Source organism: Pleurodeles waltl, chromosome 4_1 (genome assembly GCF_031143425.1).
Source record: "Pleurodeles waltl isolate 20211129_DDA chromosome 4_1, aPleWal1.hap1.20221129, whole genome shotgun sequence".
Lineage (NCBI taxonomy): Eukaryota > Metazoa > Chordata > Amphibia > Caudata > Salamandridae > Pleurodeles > Pleurodeles waltl.
Window position 1 is genome coordinate 231258888 of NC_090442.1, and position 19210 is coordinate 231278097.

General features: G+C 45.8%; 1 protein-coding gene across 1 annotated transcript in view; it reads right to left on the reverse strand.

Annotated features, from left to right (window-relative positions):
• The window catches only part of LOC138288499 (poly(3-hydroxybutyrate) depolymerase-like), a 240661-nt gene that overhangs the window by 189234 nt on the left and 32217 nt on the right, over positions 1 to 19210 (reverse strand). Inside the window, exon 3 of the mRNA XM_069230048.1 lies at positions 17768 to 17965. Coding sequence (XP_069086149.1) covers positions 17768 to 17965 — 198 coding nt within the window. The remainder of the gene's footprint in view (positions 1 to 17767; positions 17966 to 19210) is intronic.

Below are 19210 nucleotides of genomic sequence, written 5' to 3' on the forward strand. Positions count from 1 at the left end.
TGCAAAATCTAAAAGCTACTTACAGGTGTCAGTTTTTTGACCTGCGCCTTCTGGCCAAATGACTGCTCATGATTACAGGATGTGGCAATTCTACCCTTTTTAGCAAAAACTTCCTTCCGTGAGAAAAAAAAATAACTTCACTTGCATTTTTTTCACTGAATATATATGTATCATTCAATTCATCTTCATTCCGGTACAACAGTATCCACAAAATGTCGAATATATTTAAAACATATTAAAAGTTTTATAAAACACAAACACGATACATACAACATTCCAGAATCAAGACAGCGAGGAATAAGAAGGAGCTGCACAGTTATGAAATGTAATTCAACCTGTGTGCATCGAAATACGGGCTCAGTCAGCAATTACCAAAAAGGGCCCTAAATGGGCAATGCGCTCTTCCGCCGTCATTAAAAGCAGCGAACTAAATGCTTCCTAAAATCAATAATATTACGCTTTTTGAGTAGAGGGCGTAAAGTAAAACTTGTGTATAAATGGTAAAAGTCACAAAAAAATAAAAAGTGCAATGATGATTTACCTCATCTCCCATTGCACGGACACGGTAAACATTTACAATTAGCTTGAAAACCTACGGGAAGGCATAGAAATATTTGACAGTGTCTCTCCTGAATCGAAACAGGTGGCTGCGCTCCCAGCAGCCTGATGATTTGCTACGGTACCCCGCGATGTGTCTGTCTGTTCTAGTGTTCAAATAGGCTGCCACACTCGTTTTCTTATCCTCTGGGGTCAGTCTGTCCTCGCGGAACGATTTGCACAAGGCAAACTGTAGCTGTTTATTAGTAATGATATGATTCTCCTCAGGATACTCAAAAAGATAGTTATCGCCAATATTACGCAGAGGTTTCCACCCCTGCTAACCAAGGAATATCCATGCCTTTGTCACATCTAAGGCAATCCTTGATGATGTCTCTAGTGAGGCTGCTTCACTGTATTTCCAAACCGCTAGCCACAGAAAAGAGGGCCGGGCTTGATGTAATCTTCTATGTAAGACAAATTCAATGTGCTGTGGCAAATTAAATAGGGGGGGGGGAGATGGGGGCAGCTAAAACTTTTTTCTTCAATCTGGATGGGATTACAGTTAAAAATACCCCATACCTCAGCCCCATATGTAGCCATTGGGGTACACTACGTTTTAAAAACCTGCAGAAGTGGCTTAAACCCTTCGCTGCCAGGCCTTTTCCCCCCTCCTGTGCCAGGCCTTTTTTTGGCTATTTGGGGCAGTTCGCGCTTACGCCCTCATAACGTTTTGGTCCACATAAGGTAGCCAAGCCAAATTTGCGTCCTTTTTTTCCAACATCCTAGGGATTCTAGAGGTACCCAGACTTTGTGGGTTCCCCTGAAGAATGCCAAGAAATTAGCCAAAATACAGTGAAAATTTAGTTTTTTTTAAAAAAAAATAGGAAAAAGTGGCTGCAGAAGAAGGCTTGTGTTTTTTTCCCTGGAAATGGCATCAACAAAGGGTTTGCGGTGCTAAAATCACCAGCTTCCCAGCTTTCAGGAACAGGCAGACTTGAATCAGAAACCCAATTTTTCAACACAAATTTGGCATTTTACTGGGACATACCCCATTTTTACAATTTTTTTGTGCTTTCAGCCTCCTTCCAGTCAGTGACAGAAATGGGCGTGAAACCAATGCTGGATCCCAGAAACCTAAACATTTCTGAAAAGTAGACATAATTCTGAATTCAGCAAGGGGTCATTTGTGTAGATCCTACAAGGGTTTCCTACAGAAAATAACAACTGAAAAAGAAAAATATTGAACTTGAGGTGAAAAAAACAGCAATTTTTATCTACGTTTTACTCTGTAACTTTTTCCTGCAATGTCAGATTTTCGAAAGCAATATACCGTTACGTCTGTTGGACTCCTCTGGTTGCGGGGATATATAGGGGGTGTAGGTTCATCAAGAACCCTAGGTACCCAGAGGCAATAAATGAGCTGCACCCTGCAGTGCGTTTTCATTGTATACCGGGTATACAGCAATTCATTTGCTGAAATATAAAGAGTGAAAAATAGGTATCAAGAAAACCTTTGTATTTCCAAAATGGGCATAAGATAAGGTGTTAAGGAGCAGTGGTTATTTGCACATCTCTGAATTCCGGGGTGACCATACTAGCATGTGAATTACAGGGCATTTCTCAAATAGATGTCTTTTTTACACACTCTATTATATTTGGAAGGAAAAAATGTAGAGAAAGACAAGGGGCAATAACACTTATTTTGCTAATCTATGTTCCCCCAAGTCTCCCGATAAAAATGATACCTCACTTGTGTGGGTAGGCCTAGCGCCCGCGACAGGAAACGCCCCCAAAACGCAACGTGGACACATCACATTTTTTTAAAGAAAACAGAGGTGTTTTTTGCAAAGTGCCTACCTGTAGATTTTGGCCTCTAGCTCAGCCGGCACCTAGGGAAACCTACCAAACCTGTGCATTTTTGAAAACTAGAGACCTAGGGGAATCCAAGATGGGGTGACTTGTGGGGCTCTGACCAGGTTCTGTTACCCAGAATCCTTTGCAAACCTCATAATTTGACTAAACAAAACACATTTTCCTCACATTTTGGTGACAGAAAGTTCTGGAATCAGAGAGGAGCTACAAATTTCCTTCCACCCAGCGTTCCCCCAAGTCTCCCGATAAAAATGATACCTCACTTGTGTGGGTAGGCATAGCGCCCGCGACAGGAAATGCCCCAAAATGCAACGTGGAAACATACATTTTTTTTAAAGAAAACAGAGGTGTTTTTTGCAAAGTGCCTACCTGTAGGTTTTTGCCTCTAGCTCAGCCAGCACCTACGGAAACCTACCAAACCTGTGCATTTTTGAAAACTAGAGACCTAGGGGAATCCAAGATGGGGTGACTTGTGGGGCTCTGACCAGGTTCTGTTACCCAGAATCCTTTGCAAACCTCAACATTTTGCTAAAAAAACACATTTTCCTCACATTTTGGTGACAGAAAGTTCTGGAATCAGAGAGGAGCCATAAATTTCCTTCCACCCAGCGTTCCCCCAAGTCTCCTGATAAAAATGATACCTCACTTGTGTGGGTAGGCCTAGCGCCCGCGACAGGAAATGCCCCAAAAAGCAACGTGGACACATCACATTTTTTGAAAGAAAACAGAGGTGTTTTTGCAAAGTGCCTACCTGTAGATTTTGGCCTCTAGCTCAGCCGGCACCTAGGGAAACCTACCAAGCCTGTGCATTTTTGAAAACTAGAGACCTAGGGGAATCCAAGATGGGGTGACTTGTGGGGCTCTGACCAGGTTCGGTTACCCAGAATCCTTTGCAAACCTCAAAAGTTGGCTAAAAAAAACACATTTTCCTCACATTTCAGTGACAGAAAGTTCTGGAATCAGAGAGGAGCCACAAATTTCCTTCCACCCAGCGTTCCCACAAGTCTCCCGATAAAAATGATACCTCACTTGTGTGGGTAGGCCTAGCGCCCGCGACAGGAGATGCCCCAAAACACAACATGGACACATCACATTTTTTCACAGAAAACAGAGGTGTTTTTTTAAAAGTGCTTACCTGTGGATTTTGGCCTCGAGCTCAGCCGGCCCCGGGGGGGGCAGAAATGGCCTAAAATAAATTTGAACCCCCCCCCCGGGAGCGACCCTTGCCTACGGGATCGCTTCCCCGCGTGACATTGGTTCCAAAAAAAAAATCCCCAGTGCCTAGTGGTTTCTGCCACCTAAAATCGGCCAATCTGCCCCCAAGGGGGGCATAAATGGTCTAAATACGATTTGCCCCCCAGGGGAGTGACCCTTGCCTAATGGGTCGCTCCCCATCTCTAAAAAAACACACAAAAAAAACAACATTTTTTTTTTTGCCCTGGCGCCTAGAGGTTTCTGCCCCCCCTGGGGGCAGATCGGCCTAATAACAATAGGCCGATCTTCCCCCGGGGGGGCAGAAATGGCCTAAATTAAATTTGCCCCCTCACCCCCCCAACCCCCCACCCCCGCCCGGGAGCGACCCTTGCCTACGCGATCGCTCACCTGCGTTACATTGGCGCCAAAAAAAAAAATCACCGGTGCCTAGTGGTTTCTGCCCCCTTGGAGGCAGATTGACCTAAAATCGGCCAATCAGCCCCCAAGAGGGGCAGAAATGGTCTAAATACAATTTGCCCCCCAGGGGAGCGACCCTTGCCTAATGGGTCGCTCCCCATCTCTAAAAAAACAAACAAACAAAAAAAAAAACACAAAAAACAATTTGCCCTTGCGCCTAGAGGTTTCTGCCCCCTGGGGGCAGATCGGCCTAATAACAATAGACCGATATGCCCCCGGGGGGGGCAGAAATGGCCTAAAATAAATTGCCCGCCCCCCCGGAGCGACCCTTGCCTGCGGGGTCGCTCCCCCTGCGTGACATTGGCGCCAAAAACAAAAATCCCCGGTGCCTAGTGGTTTCTGCCCCCCTTGGGGGCAGATTGGCATAGCAAAAATAGGCCAATCTGCCCCCAACGGGGGGTAGAAATGGCCTAAATATAATTTGCCCCCTAGGGGAGCGACCCTTGCCTAAGGGGTCGCTCCCCACCTAAAAAAAAAAAAAAAAAAAAAAAAAAAAAGATTGTTTTTTTTTAATCCCTGGTGCCTAATAATAGGCCGATCTGCCCCCGGGGGGGCAGAAAAGGCCTTCCAAAAAAATGCCCCCCCCCCCCATTGGGAGCGACCCTTGCCCAAGAGGCCGCTCCCTTATGCCAGTCTCCCCAAAAAAATAAAAATCCCTGGTGTCTAGTGGGGTTTCAAAAGCCGGATTGCAAGCAATCCGGCTTTTGAAACGCTCGGAGAGACTTTAAAGGGAAGGAAATACATTTCCCCCATGTGATAGAAAGAGAAATGCTGAGCATTTCTCTTTCGATCGCGCTGGAAGCTGAGCTTCCAGCGTGATGGGGGAGGCCCTGTGACAAATCAGCGCATGCTGACGTCACAGGGGGGGTGGGGGGGTCGGGGGTGGAAGGGGAAGGGCTTCCCGTTCCATCCCTGCCTGAGCACAGGGGGGGGAGCGCTAGCGTTCGCGCTCCCCCCAGTTCCCGTGCCTTGGACGAGGTGACCTCGTCCAAGGCACCCGAAAGGTTAAGAGCGCCCCCGTACCCCAGGATGTGACGGGCTAAACAGAGACCCGATGGTTTTGGAAAATTTATTCCTACAATTAGCAATGTGTGACATCCAAGATCCTTTTGCAAAAAAGACTAAACTCAAGTATGGAAAAGTGCTAGTGTGTTTTAAACTGTGTTTATCAATGGTGAGAGTAGACAGTGATGCCTCCTTGGACCACAAGCCATAATAAAAGATTTGCCAAAGTTAGTGCATAGATCCAGTAAGGCCATAAAATCCACAAATCCTCAAACTAAAAGACGCAAAGCTGTTGATGTGCGAGCCAACAATACTGCATCATCCGCATACAGCAGGGTTGGTAAGAAAGAGTTATTAACCTTAGGAACATAAGGGGTAGTAGTTAATAAAAAAGTATAAAGTAAATAAAAGCAGAGCTAAAACACAGCCTTGCCTCAGTTCCCAAAAAATGCTTGCATCTTTGAGAACCTCCCTTGAAGGGTTTATTCTAATTCTGGCCTTTAAGTCCCTGTGCGAGTAAGCTCAAAAGTGCACCAATGTTTCATCCATACTGTGTGCTTAAAGGTTTGCTCACAGCTTTGAGCAATTCATGCACTCTAAAGCTAAGGACAAACCCATAAATGCCAAATAAAGCAGAGACTGTTGAGCGATAGTGTATTTTCCAACAAACAGATTAAGATTCAACTATTGTTCCACGGTGCCAACCTTGTTCCTAAAACCATATTGACAGGGGTGCAAGATAGACTTATCCCCAGCCCACCCTATGATCCTGTTATATAGGACCCTTACCATAATTTTTAATGAAGTGTCTATTAAAGAGATGGGCCTAAAATTACCAGAGTGCGACCAGTCGCCCTTTTTAAATATGGGGACTATGACAGAGGTTGGCCATGCACTCGGTAAGGGAGAATGAGCCAAACTATTAAAACAATTCAGCAACAGAGGTGCCCAAAATTCAGAGTTATGCTTAATAAGATCTCTTGGTACCCCATCCGGGCCAGGGGCTTTGGCTCCAATGCTCTGACTTTTGGCATCTTCAACCTCGCACAGTCATTAACACTCCCATGTGTGCAGTAGCCACAGGGCTATGGATGGGGGGGGAGGAGGCTAATGAGGGGGTTAGTTCTGTTGGAATGCTGCATAGATATTGGCAAAATGCATGGTTATATGCCGTGACCACTGAGTTTGTGGTGTCATTATCAGTTAAACAAGCCAACACCAAATCCAAATTCTCCTTGATCACATCATCAAAGAGTTTGTCCGGTTCAGAAGGCTTCATTTTAGTCTCATGTCGTTGTTATTCTGTTCGAGATTCCGTGTGCCACATTCACTTTTAAGTTTTGATTTGAGTGAAAATGAAAGTGCAACCTTAATGGGGTTGTGGTCCCCAAAATTTGAAACAAAGATTTTGCCATACAGCAGTAATTCCATCAAGTTAGATGATATTAAAACATAATCAATTGTGGAGGCACAGCCTCTACCCCTAAAAGTAGGTGCAAATGTTCGGTTTGAGTAGCAATAGCCATAGCATTATTTAAGTCCTGTGATGCCACATAGGTCATCAGCTCTGATCCCTGAGTGCCAATGCTATTCTGAGCATAGGTACAATTCTCTATGATAGCTTTGCTAGACATATCTAGACAGTTAGCCTGTGGAATGTGCCTGGCATTGAAATCACCTCCTAGGCAGAAACCTGCCAATTGCTTCCTCAGCAGTATTTTGGAAACAAGTGATATAATCAAATAAAATTGGAAATCTAGTGTTGGGAGTGTTAGTAAAATAGTTGTTATAAAAAGTAATTAAATATAATGTCTGACCCCTTTTATACCTCACTTACTGAAAATTATCATTGAGCGCTTCTACAGCTTGGACACGGCCCCCTGCCAGCACGTTCACCCAAATGACCAACCTGCCTCACGCACGGCCTAACTTAGACGGAATTGCCAGGATGTTATGGCACACAAATCCATCAATAGCTAAGTTATCTTTCACCCAGTTTTCCTGAAGCATTGAAATATCATATTGTCTAATAAAAAAAAAAACAATCTGGTATGATGAACTTTGATGGTAAATCGGCCACATTCCATCTCAGAATTTTCGGCGCAGGAGCATTTTGCCCTAATACAACACCTAAACATGAAGGAGCCTTGGGTGTAAGCTCTCTTTCTGAAGAAATAGCAGTCTTTATAGCCCTATCGATGGGTTTGGGCCTCAGTCAATCCAACCCATCAAGGTTATCTAATATAGAGACCCTATTATGATGCGCCAAAATTGGAGGACTTAGTGGGGTGCTAAATGTTGAGGGTTTACAAAAATAGTCTAGAGTGAGAGAACATATTTTAATGTTAGTGCATCCAGTGTCTTCTCGCTGCCGTAAAATATTTCTGATGCTAGATGGCCTACGAAAATTCACTACAATGCAATCGCAATCAATGACTTTTGTGGACCAGCCCATCCACCCCACCCTGCGTACCATTATATTCCACTGGCATTTTGAGAGTTGAAATGTTTATGCTTGTAAAACCAGTCCACACATTTGTTCCAAAACTCCCTCCAAGATTCACTTTGGAGGGTCCCTCAGATGTGGCACTCCAGCAAGTACTATAGCATCAGGGCAAACAGCTGGGGCAAGTCCAAGGTGTCTTTACTAGGCTGCGGTTATCAGTTCGTGAACCAGAAGATGCAAGAGCTTTCAACCCTCTGGACATTATTAGAGACATTGGTTAGTGCCCCTTTGCCTGCAATATCTGATTTAGGGCCAGATGTAGGTAGGTAAAAATTAGCGACTCGCAAATTGCGACTCTTTGCGACTTGCAATTTCCGACTCGCTAACTGCAATGCAGGTAGAAAATGCGAGGACAATTTGCGACTCGCACACGGAGTCGCACCGCAGATAGCGAGTCCGCTGTTTGCGACGTCGCTTTTTGCGACCGTGCAAAAAACGGACACGCAATTTGCGAGTGGGTGTCGCAAATTGCGACTGTGCCGAAAATTGAATGCAGGTGCTGCAGAACACTATGGAAAACACTTCCTGGCACATTATGATGACATCACAGCCAGGAAGTTTACAAATACACCTGGGAGGAGGGAGGACCACACCCATTTCAACTTCAGCACAGCAAACAAACAGAGCTCCTGCAACCATGGCTGAAAACCCAAGGAAGAGGAAACTGAAGTTTGCTGAAAAAGTTGGAGGTGCTGACTGAGGAGTGCTGTCAGCACCATGACCAGTTGTTTGGGAGGGCAGCCCTCACCGTGCCAGAGACAGAGAAGAGAAGACTCTGGATGGAGATCCAGGAGAAAGTCAACTCCCTGGGGGACAGCCACCGGAGTATTGAAGAATTGAAAAAAAGGTGGTACGACCTGCGCTCCCGGACCAAGGAGAGGGTGGCAGAGCGTCTCCGGGAGATGAGAGGCACAGGAGGGGGGACCATTGACTACCATCACCCACACCCCTGGAGGAAAGGGTAGAAGAGACCCTATAGCCTGAGGCTGTAAGCGGGATGGGAGATCTGGAAACCTCTGAGGCAGGACCTTCAACCGGTGAGTACCATGTGACATGCATGTACCCTCATTAATGCCATACCCCCACCCACCTTGTACACAGGAGCATGCACAACCAAAATAGCTCCATTTCAGAGTAGCAAACACCAGAATGATGCATTATGGGCAATGTAGTCAAGTAGGCGATAGTTCATTAGGAAGTTGATAACAGATAGTAGATACTGACAGTGTGTTCCCTATGTCCCACAGGTCTCCCACAAGACACCCCCACCAGCCCAAGCAGCCAGGGGCCACTGCTCAGCCAGCAGACACATGAGGGAACAGGACCAGCCACCACTGCGACCTGCACCACCGACACCATGTCCCTTCATGAAACACCTGTTGCAGTAGTCGTGTGTGAGCCTGCACCAGGTACGAGCCAAAGTGCCACGGGAGACATCACAGGGCCTCAACCGCGTCGCAGGCGACGTGGAACACCTTCCTCAGAGCAGCAGGCAGAGTCAGGGGATGCCTCCACATCACAAACCGAGGTCGCACTCCTACGGGGTCAGCGCCTCCAAACACAGGAATTAAGGAGGATTACCGGGGCATTGCGGCGCATGGAGCGCAATCATGGCAACAGTATGCAGCAGGTACATTCAGAGTTGCAGGTGATCAGTTCCAACATGGGTGACCTTGCACTCTCCATGCGCCAACTAGTGGCAGGACTGCTAACGCAGACTGAGAGTGCACGGCGCAGGGACCGCCAGCTGCTGAACCGCCTGGACAGGATGTCCTCCTCAATTGTACGGCTGGCTGTGAACACAACAGGTCTGTCGAGGCGCACAGTCAGCCTCCAGGTGGACATGGGCCACTTTGCTAGTGACGTGGCACGAGGACTGGGCTGTCTCAGCCAAGCTATAGACCTCATGGAGGCACGGAAGGGAGCCAGGGGCACAGGCGACACGCCACAGGACAGTGAGGAGGGCTCCACTGTCAGCAGTGTCTCTGCCGGTGACACCAGGGTGCTTCGCAGTGGAAGCACAAGACAGGGCACTGCTGACCCCCCTAGTACCAGCCATGCTGGCCGAGCCCGCCGTAGGGTCTGAGCTCCACACAGTCCTGGGGTTGGGGCACATGACGTCAATGTGTCCCATGCCAGGTGGACTATTGAAGCCCCTGAACTGTTCCAATTGTACATAGTTTTTGTGTTTGCACTTATTAAATCACTTGTTCGTTCCACTTAACACAGGGACTCTTTGTGTGTTACATTGGTGAGTATGGTAAAAGTTAGCACGTACCTTCCAAAGTATTGGTTTGCAATGTGTTCCCGTCTCAGTCTGCCTTGATTTGCGATGCTCCTATCCCCATGATGGTGATGTGGTAGCACTTGCTCTTCATCCTCAGAATCTGGGTCTTCAGGGGTGAGAGGTAGCCCACGTCTAGTGGCAATGTTGTGCAGTATAGCGCATGCAACGACTATTTTGAAAGCTGTTATTGGGGTATACTGGAGGGCACCTCCACTTCGGTGGAGGCATCTGAACCTTGCTTTCAGCAGTCCAAAGGTACGTTCGATTATGTTCCTGGTCCTCTTATGTGCACTGTTGTATCGCCTCTCGGAATCATTGCTGGGTGTTAGGTACGGATTTAGTATCCATGGTCGTAGTGTATATGCACTGTCACCCGTTTGGCACAAAAAGTACAATGTTAGCTGGGCATAGATGGGTCCCACATTGACCTGTGTGCATGTCTGCAAGGTGTATTCAGCTCTACCTAGGAGGTATCCGTCTCCAAACTCCCCACGTTCCAGGCGTTGGTGTATCCCACTGTGCCTAAAAATGTAGGAGTCATGAGTACTGCCTGGAAATTTAGGAACCATGTCAGTGATGACATAATGGGCGTCACATACCACCTGAATATTGAGTGAGTGGGTACACTTCCTATTGCGGAACAGATATTCCAGGTTTGCAGGAGGGCATATTTGTATATGTGTCCCGTCTACACACCCTATTACATGGGGGAAGTTGGTAATCCTGTAAAAATTCCAACTTGGTACTGTTGATTTCTGCATCATTCCTGGGTAGGTATATGTATCTCGACATGTGTGTGAGTAAGGCGTCTAGGAATGCCCTCAAGAACCGTGAGAGTGCACTTTGGGATACCCCACCTGCCACAGCAATGACCCCCTGATAGCTACCCCGAGGACAAGAGGTGCAGTGAGCATAGCACTTGCACATGCGTAGGGATGGCGCAGCCGCGCACAGTCTGGCGTTGTAGCTGTGGTTTGAGTAATTCTATTAAATCTAGTATAGCTGCGCTGCTAAGTCTATATTTATCATATATTTCCTCCTCAGTTTGTTGGAAGAGTGTCTGCCTTGTTCTGTATATCTTCTCCTGTCTCTGGCTCCTCCTCCTCCTCTGCTGGGCGGCTTGGGCTCTCCTCCTCACTGCTATCAGGTATATCTCCGCCATCTTGAGTAACCTAGATGCCTTTTGGGTCTCCTTTTATACTTTGGTAATGGTTACCACCTGCTCTGAGTTAGTGGTAAATTGGAAGTGCAAAATGGGCTTTTTGCAACTAGTCGCAATTTGCGAGTTGCTATGGCATATGGTTTGCTACTCGCAAATTGCGACTTCCTATTTGCGGGTCGCAAAATGGGGTCGCAAATTTTGCGAGTCGGTAATGGCTTGCGTCGCATTTTGCGAGTCGGAAATGGGATTTTTGCATCCCATTTCCGATTTTGCGGGGTCGCAAATTGCGAATCGGCCCATTTGCGACTCGCAAAAGTTTGCTACATCTGGCCCTTAGTCACCAAAATGGAATTCTGAAGCCCCGATTGAGTTACGCCTGCTTAATTGCTCAGCATCATCCCCCCTCTGTATTGATCCTTGTTTCGGTAACCCTTTACAGAGAGACATTTACAAGCCTGACCATCATCCGATGAACCCCTGCCCCTACCTTCTTTGCAGCTGAGCACACTGGTCAAACGGTCCTCCAGATGATCAAAACTCTCCATTAGAGGCTTGAGTTTCTCCTCAAATTCTTATTATGAATCGCTGCGAGCAGGGGAGATTCAAGGAGCAAAGTGTCACTGGTCTGACAAACTGGGGATTGTGTTATGCAAGTTGAAGGGGGTTGTGATTGAGGTGCTGGTAGAGACTGTGTCCAAGAAAGTAATTGATTCTTATTGCTGATGATTGTATGAAAGGGTTGTTTCCTCTTTACTAGTGCTGTCCTTCCTGCTTCTATTTTGCGCTTAACAGTTATAGCGGAACCAGTCATGGACTGTAACATCAGAGGACTTTCCTGATGAGATTCAGTGGTGACAGCCCCATCAATACTGGTGTTGAAGCACGCTGTGTTAGGTTGTTGGCCTCCCTCATACTTGGGCTTAAAGTTGAAATCACCATACATTGATGTGACCGGCGGAACTCCCAAATCCAGCGACAGTCTGTGCTCAGTCAACTCGATTATATTTGAAACAATCATGACAACCCTTTTCAACATACTATCAATAGAGACAGATGGCCGTGGGACAATGTTAGCCCCTTCAATCTCACGCTTCCCCATGATACTATGTCATTGTGATGTAACTTCTCTTCTTCCCACAAGTTGACTGCCATGCGGTAAAGATGGTTAACCATACCTTCTGGGGAACGGGTCCAAAAGAGGGGTACCAGCCCAGCCTCATCCGGCCGTGGACAGGACCAGATAGGCCCACTCTTGGCCAGGTCTTTGCCCGGGCGACCTGCGCTGCAGGGAGAGAGACAGCTCTATGAAGCACGATGCCGAGAACCTCCCCCTAGCAGCAGCTGTGGGCAATTAGACAGGAATGATGGGCCCTGAGACACTGAGTCCCACCAGGGCAAGAAGAACACCATCAAACTGCACCAGCAAGTCCTGAGATATGGGTTGGGAGGCAGTGCTATGAAGCGTGATGGCGAGCGCCTCCCCTACCAGTAGCTGTCAGCAATTAGGTAGGAGTGATGGGACCCTAGGAAACCAAGTCCCACCAGGGCAAGCAGAATGATACCAAACACAACCAGCAAGTCCTGTTCTGTGGGGGGAGAGGCAGTGGTATGAAGCGCAATGGCGAGTGCCTCCCCCTAGTAGCAGCAGCTGTGCACAATTAGGCAGGAGTGATGGGCCAGGGACACTGAGTCCCACCAGGGCAAGCTGAACATCACTAAATGGCACCAGAAAGTATCAGGGGTGGCTCCTCCGCAGTGGCGGAGGGTCATTGCCCCCCTGGCTGAGCCAGCAGACAAAAAATAAAACAATAGTTTACTGTTGTTTTCATTTTCATCATTTTTCATCTGCTGGCTCAGCCAGCAGCGTGTGTAGGAAGGGGCGGGGTTGGGCCATAGGAGCTGAGAGGGGGGACGAGTGGAGAGCACACTAAGTGCACATGTGTGTTTGTACGGCCAAACACACATGGGCACCTAGGTTTCTCCAACCCGGCTGTATACACAGCTGGGCTTGAAAAACAGCACAGACCCCAGGGCTGTGTCTAAGAGGCAGTCCAAGCCGCTCAGACCAGTCCTGATACTGCTTTCATGCTATGTTTAGCATGAAACCAACACCAAGATTCCTGGGGAGCCTGTGCTGGTAACCCAGTGAAAGCTGGGACCCCAGACGAAGAAGAGCGACAAGAGAGGCAGCATGATACGCCGAAAGGCGGCGACAATGATGAGAACCGGCAAGTGGGTTTTCTTTTTTTTCTGTTTTCCCAGTCCCAGTCATCGCCCCGTTGTCGCCCCTGTCTCCCCTTGACATATGCGGTGGCCGCCACCGGCAAGTATGTATGTATGTATGTATGTACATCACAGAATCAACAGTATAACAGTACTTAAGGCCGAGTTGGAGATTACAAAGGAAATACATTTTCTTTTGCTTAACTTGTAACTTTGGTGCTGTTTGAGGCAATCCAAAAATAGCATTCCCTATATTAAGTCCGACACCAATTTAGCACTCTGCCTGAGATGACGGTCAAACTCATTATAGGACTTATTTTTTTGGTGCATGAACGCCCATCCACCAAAATGCCAGGGAAGTGACATCAAACACCCTTTGTCCTCAGTGACATCACAGAGAGTGTCATCATATGACCTCTGCCTTATACATCTTATAGGAAGCGATGTCATATGACCTCAACCTACCCTAATGTTCCTGTAACTGACTTTGTTAAAGTTTCCTTATAAATGCTTGAATAATATAACAGCACAGATAAATGTGTATTTTAGATACCACCTATGTTTTAACTGGGGTGCCGATATAATATGCCAATGAAGCACTACTAATTTATTTTTGAGTTAAATGCATAATTGTGTGTTCATTTGAAGAGGATGCAGTACCACAATAGACAAAACAATGCTGGGACCCTAAATTATTTATGTCACAAAAATCATTTCTATCACAAAAATTATTTATATCACAAAAAGCCATGGTATAATGGTTTACCTAGTGTGTCGCACTCCCACAATAAGAAATGTATTGATAAATCATAGAGAGACACAAGATTTTGAAGAAAGTGTTATGTTCACCTGAATTAATTGATAATGACCATGGTCTATTCACAAAGGTAAATTCATTTATAAATGTGTTTACAAGTGAGTTGACCTCAATGATGACTGCCAGGAATTCATAAAGGGATATTTAGGAGATGTAAGCCCTTTTATGGGCATGGATATTTTGCCACGAGAGCAGAGCTCTCCTCCGCCATAAATCCCACTCAAGGGGTGGGACTGAGAGCAGTATCGGGTGTTTTAATGAGTGGTTTGCCTTGAAAGTTTGTATAAGTTCATAAAATAGAATGTTCCTATGTATTCAAAAACTCTTACCACTTCTGTTTGTCAACCTAGAAAGGTTTATATTTTACTCCAGCAAAGTGCTGGGCATTAGCAACGCCACGAAAACCATGACAGTAGGGCCTACCAGTGACAGGGAATTCTTTCCCTGTTCCCGGTAGGCAGCTCCCCCACCCCTGCAACATTCACCTGACACCCCAGCCCACCTCCATCCAAACACCACCCTCCATTCCTCCTTCAAACACCCACCTGCCCCCCCATTTAAACAATCACCGTCCCCCTTCCAATCAAACACCCTTCCTCCAATACACATATACGCCCCCTCCCTCCATAAATGCACACAGACACACACCACGCATACACGCATTCACTCATTTACTGGCATACATGTATTCACTCATTCACTGGCATACAAGCATTCACATATGCATTCGACCAGACATACTCACATACATTCTTACACGCAGACACACTGACATGCAGACACGCACTCACTTCACTATTCTGACACGCATTCACCCACACGCATACAACCACACATACAACTCAACACACACACATGCATTCACACACGCACTCACACACTCAGACACACACACACACAACAAACACCCCCAGCTTCCTACCCTTCTTCCCTGTAGGACGCCCAACTAACCTTGGGCCAGGAGGTCATCCAGCAGGGAATGGGCACTGCTACCGCCAGCAGCGCCCCACCAGCAGAACACCGCCAGGCCGTATTTCAGCTCAAAATACGGCTGGTGGCATTCTACTGGCGGGCTGGTGTAGGTGGTAGCAGCGCCAGGTCACCACTGTCTGCCATTATGAACACTGCCGAATTTCAGCCCTTATTGTGGCGGAAGTCAGGCAGTGCTCATAATCTGGTGGACAGATGGTCACCGCCATGGTGGTATGGTGGAGGCCGTCACTGGGGCAATAGGTGGTTATTACCGCCGATGTTAAAATGAGGGCCATAATTTTTTATGTATTTACAATACTGAAACATGGCAATGAGTTGTTTAAAAAAGATCGTTTTACTTGTTTCATTTTTTTTTTACTTAATTGTGAATGTTCTTTGCATGATGGAATTTATTTATGTTACATAAAAGAAAGGGTATTGTCTCATCTCCCAGCAATTGCTGCAGAAAGGAAAACGTGCACTTCAGAACACTTTTTACATTATGCTCTGGGGATGGTCTTTGCCACCTCTTAGAACTGGGGTCTCAAAGGTAGTCCCAGGGTTTGCAGCTACAACCCCTAATGCAACCAGTGATTTAGTGTAAACCTGCTTGGCGTTTCCAACATATTCGAGTTAAAAGAATGTGGTGGGCAGATTCGAAGGGTTCATCTTTTGTATATTTAGACCATTACCTTTAGCAAAACGTTCACAAACCAAACAGTCCACAAATGGCAATTTGGGGACCCATTCCAAAATGGCGGCACTTTGTGGCCATCTTGAAATCATCAAAGTACCATTTCTCTGATAATGGAAGAATCCAGCCACTGAAACATCTAGGAAGAAGTCCATTCAGAAATATTTCTGGGAAGTTGTTTGCTTCCAGGAAGTGGTTGTGATCCTGCATAATAGACAGGCTCAGCCTACAAATCGCTGGGAAGCCTTCAGGTAGCCACAGTCTCTATAAATAAGCAACATAACGTAACATTAAATTAGCCACACAAACTTTTCTTCAGACTGGTTCCAGCCTCTCAATGATTGTGGCTATGATATAGCCTCTTTAAAAAAAAAAAAATCCAAAAAAAGATACACATTTTATAACATAACTCATGGGATCTAGGCCCTGATTTATACTTTATGACGCTAAACTGCCCTTACGCAGTTTAGCATCAAAAAGTATATCACCGTCTAGCGCCATCCCAAGAAGCCGGCCGGGCGTCATATTTATGGGATGGCAGTAAGGCCCGGTTAACGTCATAAAATAGGACGCTAGCCGGGAGGGGGAGGCGTAGGGGGAAAAGGGGGTTTAGGGTCAAAGGATGACGCTAGAATGGGCAGAGGCATAAATAATGCCTCGAACCAGACTAGCGTCATTTTCTGATGTTCAAACCCCATGGACATGACTCCTGTCTAAGTTAAGATAGGAGTCATGCCCACGACCCCAATGGCCATGCCCAGGGGAAATATGCCCAGGTTAGGCCCCCCTATGGCACTACAGAAAAAAAATGTTTTACTTACCTCTACTTACCTATACTTACCTGGGATGGGGTCCCCCATCCTCCACTGTCCCTCTGGTGTCGGTGGGGGTGTCCCTGGTGCTAAGTAAGGGCACCTGTGGCCTCTTTCCATGGTCTCTGACCATAGAAAAAGGCCTACAGGTCCCCTAACGCCTGCCCTGAACCAGGCATTAAATAATGGCCCTATGCAAGGTTAGTGCCATTATTTAGGCCCGCCTCCCTCCCGTGCACCATTTTTGCACGGGAAGATAAATAAGGTGCCTGGGCCTTGGAGTAATTTTTGCCCGGGAATACCTACCTTGCATCTCATTGATGCAAGGTATTTTTCCAAAGGCAAAAAATGACTTTAACTCAAATATTTTAACTATGGAGTTAAGTTTGTGCTGAAATAACGTAAAAAAATAACGCCATTTTTGGGCAGAGTATAAATGTGCCCCCTGGTGCTTTATTCAGTGCACTAAAACGATATCTTGCTGCACCTGCTCTAGATCCAGTTATGCTTAGATGTTGGCAAAAATACTCTTGGACAACTTTTAATCTAATGCTCTCTCTTTTTCTAGCAACTTTAATGGGTACCTAACAATAAACAAAAACAGGAAAGTGCTAAGTGGTCTGTTCATAATACGTTTTGTAGGGCATGCAGATTTGTAGAGCTTCCTCGGAATTTCTCACACCATACTACCAGACTACCTCAATGGTACCTTCCACTAATGGGTTTCATCTAACGTGGCAATATCATGCACAGGTATGATTTATCAATGGCTAATGTAATCATGGTGGTAGCTTTAATTTTACAGCGCATGCAAAACTATGCTGTTAAAATGTATTCAACAGATATTGACTCAATGCTCCTAGCCCCAACTACGGGAGATGTGTTATAGAAATGTAATAACCGAAATCTGATCCTTGGCATTTTAGCCTAATACGACTTCCGGTGTTTCGGATTTTGTTTTACTGAAGTGTAGTAGTTATGGAGATAGGAAAATAGAGTGTTCCTCAAGTAAAACGTCTAGAATCCAGTGGCAAGGGACAATTATGACAGATTTATCGCTAGACAGTCTTATGAAGAGGCTGTGAAGGGTCAGATGGTAAAGTGCCAACATTCTACAATGTTTAGAACTCAAGAATGAGAATCCATCAAGCAAAATGTTGTGCGGGTTTGTCGCCCTACTGTGCAATAAAACGTGTATATACTAACCGGGCACCACCACAGTATCCTTGGACCCCGAGAAGATGAAGACACGGGTGGAAGCCATGCTGGACACTGGATCAACAGTCCTGGAGCTGACACACTTCTGGGTGTAGGTGTGCAGATCCCCTAGGTTGATGCTCTGCGGGGACGTCATGCAAGTGGTCAGTGCAGTCATCATATTACCCTTGGCACAGTAGTAAGGTACTAATGAAACAAAAAGAAATGTCATGCAAATTATAATTCTGACTCTAAAAGATACATCATACTGGTCGGTTGTGTTCGGGCGTTCTAGTGCTATTGCATATGAAATGGTAAACTAATTCACAGAAGTTCATGTCTCATTAAGAGCAGAGTGCAGAAAAAGTCAGTAATAAGGGCACATTTAACTGGGTAAATTCCTAACTATATCATTGAGTACACATTTTCAACTTGTATGAAATCGATGCAGTTATTTTGTGTATTTTTTCATGAGTTATTTATGTAATGTAGAAAAACACCTACTAACTTACAGGCTCGCATCACCACTATGTCTATGTCTCAGTAATTCCTCAGTGATCCCCGGTGCAGTTTGTGGAAACGAGAAAACATGATCACCTTAGTGTTTTCACTTTTCCACAATACACCAGGGCAAGAGAACTGCGATATTGCAATACATGTGCAGAACTGTGCAGTGGTAAAGGGGTGCTGTGATGATGTAGTGGTGCATGCATAAATGTAACTCGCATGTGATATGACCCCCCCCCCTTATACAGTGTACATCTAAGTGCCCAGGTCCGCTCTTACCCGTTATCTATATTAACCACAATAATATTCAACCTGGATAATATTGGATCACAAATTTTGTTGAACATGGTGTTTTATTCATATCTGTACACAACTGCATCATCCATAACTAACAGTAGCACCTGCAAGGCATGAGCAGCCAACAAAATGAAGCACATAACAATATCCTTACTCTGCCCTGTGAGCAGCCATCTCGGCTGATTATTCCCAGCAGCAGTTAATTGGCTTTAAAAAATATTATGGCCTAAAAGATTACTGTCGGACCTAGCCCTCTCCGCAGAGTCACTGTTAACCAGTACTAAAGTGCTCCCTCCTATAAGAATGGTAAAACTGGCTTACACCCAATTGACACATTTAATTTCCCTGTAAATCCCTAGTAGAGTGGCACTACATGCACCCAGAACCTGTAAATTGTGAAATCCTCACTGCTAAAAGTACTAAGTACTAATGCACTTATGGTTCCTCTTTCTCCACATATAGATGTATCACAAGACATTTGATTCAGAGGACATTGTGCAAGCTTCTTGTCCATGATTCTAACCCTTATATGGAGCATCACGTGTGCTATATAGAAAAAAGCAAATCATACGACAATATCAAGAACCAATGAAATGTGTTAATGTGTCTGCGGTTTAATGCTATAAAAGATCATGCATTACTTCCTTA